The sequence below is a fragment of the Pithys albifrons genome, chromosome 19 (genome assembly GCF_047495875.1).
Source record: "Pithys albifrons albifrons isolate INPA30051 chromosome 19, PitAlb_v1, whole genome shotgun sequence".
NCBI classification, from domain to species: domain Eukaryota; kingdom Metazoa; phylum Chordata; class Aves; order Passeriformes; family Thamnophilidae; genus Pithys; species Pithys albifrons.
Window position 1 is genome coordinate 11,666,607 of NC_092476.1, and position 12,313 is coordinate 11,678,919.

The 12,313-nt window shown below is 52.7% G+C and overlaps 1 protein-coding gene across 1 annotated transcript in view; it reads right to left on the reverse strand.

The window, feature by feature from the left end:
- Positions 1–690: 690 nt before the first annotated feature.
- The window catches only part of DNAH9 (dynein axonemal heavy chain 9), a 205,871-nt gene continuing 194,248 nt past the window's right edge, over positions 691–12,313 (reverse strand). The window contains exons 68-69 of the mRNA XM_071574021.1: positions 7,460–7,849; positions 691–918 (exon numbers count right to left, since the gene is read on the reverse strand). Coding sequence (XP_071430122.1) covers positions 691–918; positions 7,460–7,849 — 618 coding nt within the window. The remainder of the gene's footprint in view (positions 919–7,459; positions 7,850–12,313) is intronic.

Consider the following 12,313-nt stretch of genomic DNA (forward strand, 5'->3'; position numbering starts at 1 on the left):
GCTGGTGCCCTGAGGGCTGGGCTGCTGCCCTGAGGGCTGGGCTGCTGCCCTGAGGGCTGTCCTGCTGCCCTGAGGGCTGAGCTGGTGCCCTGAGGGCTGTGCCGGTGCCCTGAGGGCTGTGCTGCTGCCCTGAGGGCTGTCCTGCTGCCCTGAGGGCTGTGCCGGTGCCCTGAGGGCTGTGCTGCTGCCCTGAGGGCTGTCCTGCTGCCCTGAGGGCTGTGCCGGTGCCCTGAGGGCTGTGCTGCTGCCCTGAGGGCTGTGCTGCTGCCCTGAGGGCTGTGCCGGTGCCCTGAGGGCTGTCCTGCTGCCCTGAGGGCTGTGCCGGTGCCCTGAGGGCTGTGCCGGTGCCCTGAGGGCTGTGCTGCTGCCCTGAGGGCTGTGTTGGTGCCCTGAGGGCTGTCTTGCTGCCCTGAGGGCTGTGCTGCTGCCCCGAGGGCTGGGCTGCTGCCCTGAGGGCTGTGCCGGTGCCCTGAGGGCTGTGCCGGTGCCCTGAGGGCTGTGCCGGTGCCCTGAGGGCTGTGCCGGTGCCCTGAGGGCTGTGCTGCTGCCCTGAGGGCTGTGCTGGTGCCCTGAGGGCTGTGCCGGTGCCCTGAGGGCTGTGCTGCTGCCCTGAGGGCTGTGCTGGTGCCCTGAGGGCTGTGTCGGTGCCCTGAGGGCTGTGCCGGTGCCCTGAGGGCTGTGCTGCTGCCCCTAGACCTGCAGCAGCAGGGCCACCCCAGCCAGCACCCACCTGGAAGGACTGTCCTTGCTTTTCAGGTTGAAAGTCCACACATAGGTTGGGCCTCTCTGGCGAGTTCTGTAGACAGGACAGGGGTACAGCCCCCTGGGGTCCTGCTTGTCCACAGGGATGGCCTTGATGAAGAGCACAGGCATGGCTGGGGTGAGCTCCTTGAGCCTGGCCTCTGTGATCACCCCTGCCTGCAGAGGGAAGCAACAGAGCTCCGTTAGATACCAGAGGGGTCCAGCAGCTGCTCCAGCACATGCAACATCCTCTGTTAGGATTCAGACATTTTCAGGCTGGCAGACCAAAGACCAATTTGCAGGTGCAGCTGCTAAGATAAAAATGGAATTTCTCTAGAGACCTTGAGCTGGTGCAGAAGCAAGAAAAGAAGTCTGCAGAAACTCTGTGGAGTGTAGGTACAGAAAAATCAAAGGTGAGCAATTCAGATCTATCTGAACGATCCAGCCTGCATCAGTTCTGTGAGAATGGGAGCAGAGATCAGCTAAGAAGCAACAAGAGCACAGCTGCTGTTGTCCAGTAAGGGAGAGATCACTCCCTAGGAGTTCTCAGCAACTCCCCAGAGGTTTCTCATGAGAACTCCTTGGGTTTCTCACAGGACACTGGAGATGTTGCTGAAAACGGTCAGGATGAGTTCACCAAAACATTGGACTGGTGAGATATGGATTATAACTAATTGGGATTTGCAATTAGATGGTGTGAGGCTCAATTTAGCCAAGTGAACGTAGCTTTAACCCTACATAAACTGTGTGCAGGGTGTAATATGGGGGATTTCACTTGATCACACTGGTCTGATGTGGAGTGTCTTTATTCCTCTGCACTATTTATTGTTTATTTTAGTGGAGTAACATCAATAGAGCTTTTTTATGAAGTTAAAATAAGTTGCATTAAGACTGCTTAGATCTAGCAATCTTTGGGAAATATGTATTGCTTAATAATTAGCTCTAGCTGTGTGATGTTGGACAGTTTGCTTGGTGGGTGTAGGTTTTAAGACTGGGTGTAACTGTGGGAAAAGGTAGCTCTGAATAAAGTCCCTCCTGAAACTTAAATATTCTTGCACAAGAATAGTTTAAATATTGTTAATGTAAACATAGGGCACTCCCTTTCCCCCCTTTTCCCTTCCTCTTCTCTTCCCTTCTCTCCACTACTGTAACTCAGGATAAAGAGGATTGAGAAATAAACTACCAAAACAGTAAAACCTCATAAAATTAGATGCAGAAAAGCGATTTATTGAACGATGGGGGTTGAAGCCCCTGAAAAGCCCCTGAGAGGCTCAAGGAGAACTGTGTCTGTGGAGATCAGGCATCGTGACAATCTTCTGTGAGGTTATACAGGCTGGTCTGACTGGGGAAGGGCAAACAGCTTTCCTGAGCTCAAGGGGCTGGAGGGCTCTGAGCTAAGGAGGCTCTGGGTCCAACCCCTGCCCTGGCTCACCACAAGCCTCCCCCAGGGTGGGTTGTCTCAAGGGTACAGAGCCTGGCTCCCACCAGATGCTCGGCCCTGCACATCTGAGCAGGATTTTGTGGGCTAACAACGTGCTTGGCTCTGTCCAGCCATAGTGGGAACAAAGTCTTCACTTCTCTTGCTCTGGATTCTGCTGTGGTGCAGCTTGAGGACATTTCCAGGTCCTGGTACCAGTGAACAGGGACAGGACGAGAAGAAATGGCCTCAAGCTGCACCAGGGGAGGTTCAAGCTGGACATCAGGAGGAATTCCTTCCTGAAAGAGTGGTCTGGCACCAGAAGGAACTGCCCAGGGAGGTTTGGAGTGCCCAGACCTGGAGGTGCCCAAGGCAGGACTGGCCGTGGCACTCAGAGCTCTGGGCTGGGGACAAGGTGGGCATCGAGCACAGGGTGGGCTCCATGGGCTGGGAGGGCTTTGCCAAGGTGGGCATCGGGCACAGGGTGGGCTCCATGGGCTGGGAGGGCTTTGCCAAGGTGGGCATCGGGCACAGGGTGGGCTCCATGGGCTGGGAGGGCTTTGTCAAGGTGGGCATCGGGCACAGGGTGGGCTCCGTGGGCTGGGAGGGCTTTGCCAAGGTGGGCATCGGGCACAGGGTGGGCTCCATGGGCTGGGAGGGCTTTGTCAAGGTGGGCATTGGGCACAGGGTGGGCTCCATGGGCTGGGAGGGCTTTGCCAAGGTGGGCATTGGGCACAGGGTGGGCTCCAGGGGCTGGGAGGGCTTTGCCAAGGTGGGCATCGGGCACAGGGTGGGCTCCAGGGGCTGGGAGGGCTTTGCCAACCTCAAAGTTGGTGGTTCTGTGATTATTTTTGTGCAGCTCTTTCTCAATGTTTTGCCAGAGCAGACTCACCTTGTGGGAAGTGAGCAATGATGGGGACCTCAACTGGGCTTGGCATGGTGAACAACAATCATTGAAAGTCCCATCCCACCAAAACCTGAGCATGACCCAGGAGACACTTGTTTGGACAAAGAACCCACACAGTGGTTTGTGGGCCCCAAAAGGCCCCCCAGGCTCGTGGCTTCCCCTCTCTGGTGCTCACACCCCCAAGGAGGATGCAGAAGGAATGTTCCTGAGGCAATATTATCATTAAATATCAAGTGTTCATTATCCTCTTCAAAGCAATGCCCTGCCCAGGCTGCCCAACCCAGGGCAAAGGCAGTGCTGTGCCAGGGCAACAAATCAACAGCTTGTTCCTCTAATTTGGGTCTCTCTGGCATCTTCTTTCTGACAACAAAATACCCTACACACCAACCCACTTCCAAGGAGGCTGCAAAATTCCTTAATGGAGGGCAGAGAGACCAAGGAAAGACAAATAGAGAAACAGCAATAAATCTCTTCAGTGCTGAAGAAACAGCCCCTCCTGCAGCTGAGCTTCACACATCCCTATTATCTGTTCCATCAGGGCTGTGGGATGAGATTCAACCTCTCCAGCAGTTTATTTAGTTCTGCAAATGAGGGAGGAAAAAGAATCCCTCTTGCCACACACCTCGGTTGAATTGTCCCAGAGCCATCTGTTACACTGAGCTGTGATAAATCCAGCTCTCACTTAGGGTTTTGTATTTTCAACATGCTGAACAAACATGAAATAATTCTTATAATGCCTTGCAAAGTAGCTATTTATTAAACAGTATTATGCATTCTTTTTAAATCCACATCTTTTATTTCTGAGGTTGAATTCTCATCAATTCTCTCTCTTTTTTTTTTTTTTTTACTGTTGAGAATTCTTCAAATCAAATTTCCAAGAGATATTTGAGCTGTTTCTGGTTAACAAGAGTTGAAATCTTCCTGAGATACCTCCATGTCACATATCATTTTGTTATGTCTGGGCCAGTTTGTAATTGCAATTTTTATCACTCTCATCATCAGAAATTAATTCTCCTGTGAAAGCAGCTTTTCCTGATTCCTGGTACAGCATTCCTGGGGAGGAGCTCGGAGAGCTCAGGCCTCAGATCCCAACAAATTCCTCCCTTCTGGCTTCCCAACAGGCCATTGGTGGGTCCGAAGGCACCAACCAGCTGTCACGAGCCAGGGATGGTGACTGATGGCCCTGAGACCAATGAGCAGCACCAACAGCCCTGACAGTGCTGCACATTGAGGTGCCACCAGCACAGGTGTCCATCTGGGGGCAGGTGGCCCCAGGACCCCCAGCCCAGCTCAGCTGCCCTTGGGATACAGGGACAGTGTGCAGGGAAGGGGCTGGAGACCAGCACTGGAGCCACAGGAACATCTCCCCAGGGGGGTCCAGACAGTGATGGGTTTGTGGCTCCAAGTGGACAAAAGGAAGGAGAAGAAATTCCTGGTTGTGAGGGTGGGCAGGCCCTGGCACAGGTGCCCAGAGAAGCTGTGGCTGCCCCAGCCCTGGGAGTGTCCAAGGCCAGGCTGGACAGGGCTTGCAGCAGCCTGGGACAGTGCAAGGGGGTGGAACTGGGTGGGTTTTAAGGCCTCTTCAACCCAAACCATTCCATGATTCTCTGGTTCCATGGCAAGGGGCTGTGCTCTCTGCACCTGGCTTGGGGCACAGGTGGTGTAAAACCCACCTCCCACCCCAGGGAGCTGCAGGGCACATATTTGGCCTCAAACTCTGCATTTCTGGGAGCAAGATAGGCAGGAATCAGTCAGCAGCTCTGCCCTGGCTTGAGCTACCATGTCTCAGTGTCCCCAGCCAGAGTGTCCCTCACTGAGTCCCTCTGACTGTCACAGCAACAGATCATTTGAACCCAAAATAATCTGCTTGGTTTCATTTCCTCTAATAGCTGCCTGCTGCTTTGTAATGAATCTTTTATAAACTTAAGACACCCAAGGGCAAACATAAATGTTTAAATAAATAGAAAAATGTGAGTAGCAGAACATAGAGGGACATTTTGCTTTTTGGAGGCACAGCCTAAAAGTGAAATATTCTTTTAAAGGTGGAGGTGTTCCCCAGAGGAATTCTTCTAAACATGGCCTGCCATTTTTATCAGAGGATTAATTGGGAAAGGATGTAGAACCCAAAAGAGCTGTGCACCTGTTTTAAAAGCCCTGCATCCATTAGTGTACTGGTGGTGCTCACTGGATTACAGGTGAAATGAATAGTTCCACCAGGTGGAAATGATATTTCAGTGTGAGCAGCAACCCATGAAAATATCCTTTTCCCTGCTGAAATAAATCGAAGCACGATACCCAGAGATTAGGAATGGTTCCATAAAGGTAATTGCTCAGAATCTTTCAATCACAAGGAAAATGGAATCAGAAAAACACAGTTCCTGGAGCTGGGCTGGTCCCTGCAGACACACCTCAGTGCTGAATGCAATCACCCAACCAGATACTGCAGGGAGGCACAGGGGAGAAGCCACAGGTCTCCCAAAAGACTTTGGGCTTTGCACCATCACAACTTCTCACTCTTCACTTCCAGCTCTGCCTGGAGCTGGGGGAAACCTGGGCAGAACTCATTTTCTAGGAGTGGTGGCAACAATGGTGAAGGAAAATGTCCCAGCAGTCACTGGAATGTTTTTTTATGGAGTATTTAATATGAAAGACCAGGATTTTTTTAAGCTTTCCCTGTTGTGTCCAACTGATCTACACCAACCCAAGGTGTCAGTGTTTGAGGGCAGCAGAAATCCAGTGCTCCCTGTGGGGATGGGCTGTGGTTCCAAGGGATTCCAGGCCACACCAGAGAAGGGAATGTGGGAGCAGAGCTGGGAAGGGGACTGGGCTGGTCCCTGTCCTGCTGCTGGGACCTTTGCTGTGAGCAGAGCCAAACCCATGGAGGCAGCAGATCTGACCTGACACCCACAGGAGACCTTCACTGCAATCCCCTGACAGAGCCTCTGCCAATGATCCTGACTGCCTGTGGCTTTCCAGACTCAGTGCTCACATCAACCCATTTCCAGAATGCCCTGGAAGTTTGACCCTCCCAAGGATGTGTCATCAAAGGCATTGGAAGTCATCAGGCAATGAGGTCAAAGCTCTGCCCAACTTCCTGTCCTTCATGGAAAACCATTGCAGAGAGGGAGCTGACAAAGAATTAATGAATATTAGACCTGAACTGCAAGGTCAGGCTGGGATTCAGTGTCCAACAGGCTCCTCAGAACCCACCACAACACACAGAGTGAGATCTTCAAGGTCAAGGCTGAGAGTCTTAGGACCTGGGGCTGGGTAAAGAGCTGCTTCTGACAGAAATGTCTCTCCTTGAGAGAGGGTAAACTTGACACAGCTAAGAATGTTCTGGGTGACCCACTTTGGTCTGAGTTCTCTCACTCACAGATCCCTGGCAGCAGGAGCTGCCCATGGGAAGAGCTGTCCCTGAGCTCCCCCCCCAAAGTGGGAGTCACAGCACCACAAGCCAGGCAATTCAGAGGCCCAAGCCCAGTGGGGAATAGTCAGTCTAAGGCCTGTGGCTCTGCAGACTGTGCTCCTGCAGCTCTCACGACTCTCAGGGGGAGTTGTGCTCCCCTGGGATGCTGCTCCGGGAGGAGGCTCCACAGCTCCCTGGGCTGGAGCAGCAGGTGCCCAAGGGGTGGGTATGCTCCTCACCTTGGCTGCCTGAGGCTGGCTGTGGGGGTCCCCTCATCCAGAGGGGCAGAGAAGAGCAAGGGACACTCATTCTGTTCTGCCTGTCCTGGGTCAGCCCACCCCAAACCCGAGTCATCAGCCTGAGGCCACCTGGACTGCACAGGTTAGACCTTCATCAAACCTTTTGGAAGGGAATGACTAGAGGATGGGATTCATTTTTGGTCACATCCTGCAGCACCTGCCAATGCAGGACAGCGTTGTGGGTTTGGCACATGCCACCCATCCAGCTCTGGGGATGTGGGCAGGTAGGAAATGAGTCCTCTCCTTCTCCCCACTGCTGCCAAACAGCAAAGTGAGTGTGACCCCTCAAAAATCTGTCACTTTGGAGGCAGCAGGGAAAGCACAGCCATGTGGAGCTGTGGGGACAGCACACCTCTGACAGCACCCTGGGGTTTCTGCCTGCAGCACTACCCTCAGTACTGACCACAGGCCATTGTGCACTGGGGCTGAGGTTCACCTTGCACAGACCGGAGGAATCAGTCCAAGCCGACCACCCTAAACTCCCCTCACAGCCATGGAAATGAGCTCTGGCACCTTGGACACCCTCTCTGGGCTGCAGAGGAGAGGCCCAGATCTCCCATCTGTCACTCCTGCCTGTTGCAGATGAGCTCCCATCCAGGCTGAGAGGTCCCCTGGAGACAGGACCAAGGAATAAGGAGACAACCTCCATGGCTTCCCTCCCAACACAAGAGCCTTGGGGAGCTCACCTGTGCATCCCAGCGTGCACCTTCCATGAACAAGCCATGGACATAGGCCCCTTCCCGAGGGGGACTGGCAAAATCTTCTCTGCCCTTCTTTGTCACATCACACTGCAGAGTCATCTTGTCCAAAGGCCACTTGTTCTTGCGGGCCGTGGTCTGCATGATGGCGGTCAGGAGGGACTGGGGGTTGAAGAGCCCCCCAAGCCACACTGTGGAGGGTAAGGAGAAGTCTCCAGTCCAGGTCTCCAGCTCACTGATGCGGGCGAGGAGGTCGGCAAACCACGTGCCCAGGCTGGCTGTGGAGGGGTAGGACCTCCTCACCCAGGGCTCGGGCACCATGTCCAGGAAGAGGGCATTCTGCAGGCTCTCCATGTCACTGGTCATGGTCAGCTCTCCCTGGGGGAGAAGGGACAGGCACAATCAGCACTGACAACTGCTCAGCAAAGGCTGTTGGAAGGCAGAAGCTGAGCTGGGCTGGGAAGTCCCAGCCCAGGTCACCCCACACTGTGACCCAGTGGTCACATGCTGGGAATGACTTCAGGTGTTCTCCTGAACACCTTATATTGCATATTCCTTCATCCTCACCTCCCCTGCTGTAAGATCACTGCTGGGAGGAAAAGCTGTGTGGCAGTGACAGGGATGTCCCTCATTGTCCCCTCTTTTTCCTGTTAGGGACTCTTCTCATGGACTGAAGATGTTTTAGGGCAGATTTTCAGAGGTTCAAGGCTTTTCTCACTCTGCCAGGGCAGAATCCTGGAATCTCTGATGATCTGCTCCAAACCTGTCCATGTCTGTTACCCCAAGTCCTCTCCCCCTCCTCTCCTCCACCTCCCCTCTCTCCCCTCCTCAGCTGTTTCTTTGCAGTGCAAGATTTTCTCGTTGACTTCACGTGTTGTCTGCAAATGTAATCACAGTTCCTTCCACAGCAGGGAATCACACAACAAAGTAAGATATGATTCAGCCAAGGGAGATAAAAAGAGAGGCTTGACTTTTCCTTTATGCAGCAATTAATTAGTTTTAAAGCTGTTAGAAACCTGTCTCAGTTTTGCTCAGGCAGAAGAGCTGGAACATGATTGCATGGCCAAAAAGGGGTTCTGAACATCAACAACACATCCCTCTTGAACCTGTGGAACTCTGCAGAGGGTTCCCAGGGCCTGATGGACTGAAGGTAAGAAAATTCCTGTTGTATCCAGCAGAAATGACATTCAGTCTAAATGAGAGATATCTGGATGCTACCAAAGCTGAAAGGGCAGCTGGGAGAGGCTACAGCAGTTTGAGCAGCAGGTTGTACCAAGGGACACAAAGATGGGGCTCACCAGGGTACACCCATCTGGCAGGGGTGGTGACACCCCACGAGTCATTGTCCCCACCTGGAGCAACTGCCCCTGGCACAGCAGCGTGTCAGGGTGGCTGAACCCTGGAACAGCTTATCCAGAGAGGCTGTGGAGTCTCCACCCTTGGAAACTTCAAAAACCCAGCAGGACAAGGTCCTAGACAGCCTGTCCTACCTGTCCCTGCTCTGGGGGTGGAGTTGGACTAGACAATGTCCTGAACAACTACTCTGCTTCTGCCACACTGAAGCCCAAGAGGCTGCAAAGCCAAACCTGCAAAGGCAGGCTCAGCTTCCCCTGCATGGAATGATCCTCACAGCTCAAATCTCTGCACACTCCATGCTGAGCTGGAGGGGAACAACCCCCCAGAGCACTTTGGAGTCCCACAGATAATGCTGATCACCAGTTTTCATTGCAAAAAATTCCTTTTGTCCCCTTATCATTTTGACAAAATGTATCTGACTTACAGTTTCTCTTTGCCTCAGGCTGAGCGTTTTTGGAAAGATTAACTGGAATCAGTTGAGCCATTGCTGAGAACAAGGGTGAGGGAATTGGGTCAGTCTATTCACATTAAAAAATTCCAACTGTTCTTTCCCAGGCCTTCAGTGCCTCCAGCCATGAGGTCAGCAGAGGTGCCCTTTACTGGGGCCACAAAAATCTATGAAGTTTTAGCAAAGTTGAAATGTGCTTAAAGCAACCCCCCCACACACATTTAGCAGCTCCTGTCAGAGCTCAGCAGCCCAAAATCTCTGCAGGTTGTTGTTGTGCTGACCATGCCCTGCAGGGCTCTGCTCAGCAGGTCACACTGATGGGCCAAGTGGGACAAGGACACAGCTGGACACCCACCAGCCCATGGCAGAGAGGATGGAACGTGGGTGGTACATCCAACACCAAGTGGAAGCTCTGCATGGAGGGATTAAGACTTAGAGCCACAGAATCATGGAATGGGTAAGGTTGGAAAAGACCTTTAAGATCACCAAGTCCAACCATCACCCTGTTCACCACTAAACCATGTCCTCAGGTGTCAGGTCCACATGTTTTTGGAACACTCCCAGGGGTGGTGACTCCAGCACTGCCCTTGGCAGCCAGTGCCAGTGCTGGACAACACAATCCTTGATGAAATTGTTTCCTGATATCCAATTTAAACCTTCCTTGGTGCAACTTGAGGCTGTTTCTTCTTGTCCTGTCCCTTGTTATCCAGGAGAACAGACTGACACCCACCTCTCCACAGCCTCCTTGGGGCAAACCAGGCTTGCTCTGGGGTCAGAAGTCCTTCTGCAGAGAGGCCAGAGTCTCCCACCCTGGCAGACAACAGGACAGGGATGCTCTGAACTCACCATGCTGGGGCGTCCCAGCTCTGGCAGCTGCTGGGTGTCACCTTCAGCAAGGGCTTGGACACAGCCCTGCCCATCCACTGTCTCATATCTAAAGGTGGAATGGTGTCAGCTGAATTCAGGCCCCAGCAAAGTCCTCCTGAACACCACGGGCATTTTAGAACCTGACTGACACCCCTTATCTTTTTTCTTTTTCTGCCTTTTTTTTTCCCTTTTCTTTTTCGTTTCAGTTTTATTTTTCTTTTGTTTATTCCATGAAAATTTCTAAACAACCACCAGAAAATCCATTTTTTTTTCTGGAAATAATCAAGGGCAGGACTTCAAGAGGACATCCCCAGCACCCACCAATTCCAATCAGAGCTGAGAGCACTTCTGTACTGCTCCATGCCTGGAAGATGCTGCAGCCCTGAGATCTCTCTTCAGACTCCTCCTCCCTCCCAAGATCTGTGGATTCCAATCCCCAAATCCCCTCCGTGGGAAATGTTCATCTCTTAACAGGATGGACTGGTACAAGGCATGATTAAACCTCTGCCCCAGAGATGACCTGTTAAATGTGGCAAGTTTGAAAGGCACCATCTGACCCTGCTGGGCTTCCCCAAGGAGAAGTGATTATGGAGGACAGAGAAAATCAGGACTGCAAAGGGTTTAAGGCAATCCTTGAAGCTGAAAGCAGCAAACAAGGTTAAGTGAGAAGGTGGGAGCAGGAGTACCTGCAATTAGTACTGAAACATGAGGAACAGCTGCAAGCTCCTTCCAAAACAATGCCCAGCTGTGCCATTGCAGGAGGGCAGGGCCCAGGGGCATCTCTGCCCTCTCACCATTCCTGTTCAATGGGCTTGCATTTGTGGGGAATCCCAAAATGTTGAGTTACTGGTCAAAGGGCTCTGGCCTGGATCCAAACTAGCGTGGCCAGCAGGCCCAGGGCAGTGACCCTTCCCCTGGACTCTGCCTTGGGGAGGCCACACCTTGAGTGTTGTGTTCAGTTCTGGGCCCCTCAGTTGAAGAAAGAGATTGAGGGGCTGGAGCGGGGCCAGAGAAGAGCAACGAGGCTGGAGAAGGGACTGGATGTGGCTCTGAGTGTCCTCTGAAACACCTCCAGGGACAGAGAATCCAACATGTCTTGATCCAACCCTACTGTGACCACCAGCCCAGGGCACTCTGTGCCCTGGGCTGGTGGTCACAGTGGGGTTGGATCAAGGGTTGGTCTTGATAATCTCAGAGGTCTCTTCCAATCCAACTGAGAAGAGCAACGAGGCTGGAGAAGGGACTGGAGCACAAGTGCTGTGGGGAGAGGCTGAGGGAGCTGGGGGTGTTCAGCCTGGAGAAGAGGAGGCTCAGAGGTGACCTCAGCACTGTCTGGAACTGCCTGAAGGGAAGTTCTGGCCAGGTGGGGGTTGGTCTCTTCTCCCAGGCACTCAGCAATAGGACAAGGGGGCACGATGGGCTCAAGCTCTGCCAGGGGAAATTGAAGTTGGATATGAGAAGAAAATTCTTTGCAGAGAGAGTGCTCAGGCATTGGAATGGGCTGCCCAGAGAGGGGGTGGATTCCCCATCCCTGGAGGTTTTTCAGCTGAGCTTGGCTGTGGCACTGAGTGCCATGATCTGGTAAAGGGACTGGAGTTGGCCCAAGGGTTGGACTTGATGATCTCGGAGGTCTTTTCCAACCCAATCCATTCTATGATTCTATGAAGTCCTGGCCAATTCCAAGCACAATTCCAAGTGAAAGGTGGCTCAGGTTGGCACCTGCCATGAAGTGCCAGAGAAACACAAAGGCAGTGCCAGCCCTGTGGGTTTCCTTTGGGGCATTTGTGTTTTGCTTCATAACATGCTCTGAGACAATTTCCTGATCCAGTATCCATTGGCTCACCCTAGAGCAAGGCAGAGGGGCTGGCAGGGACCTGCTCCAGGCTCTCAGGGTGGTTTGACCCCATCAGGGCATTTGTCATGGCTTTGTTGTTGAACATCTTCCACTGGACACAAACCCTGAAGCACCATTGGAATTCCTTCTCTGTTCATATCCCAAGGGCCATCATCTCCCACCTCAGGAGGAACTGGACTTGGGGACAGCTCTCAATGGTCTAAAGCCATGGCAAGACAATAGAGGACATAAAAATCAGGACACAGACAGGAGGATTTTGCACTCCTGAAAGGGTTTTAATGTGGGTAAGAATATTTCCAAATGTGTGCAAGCAGTC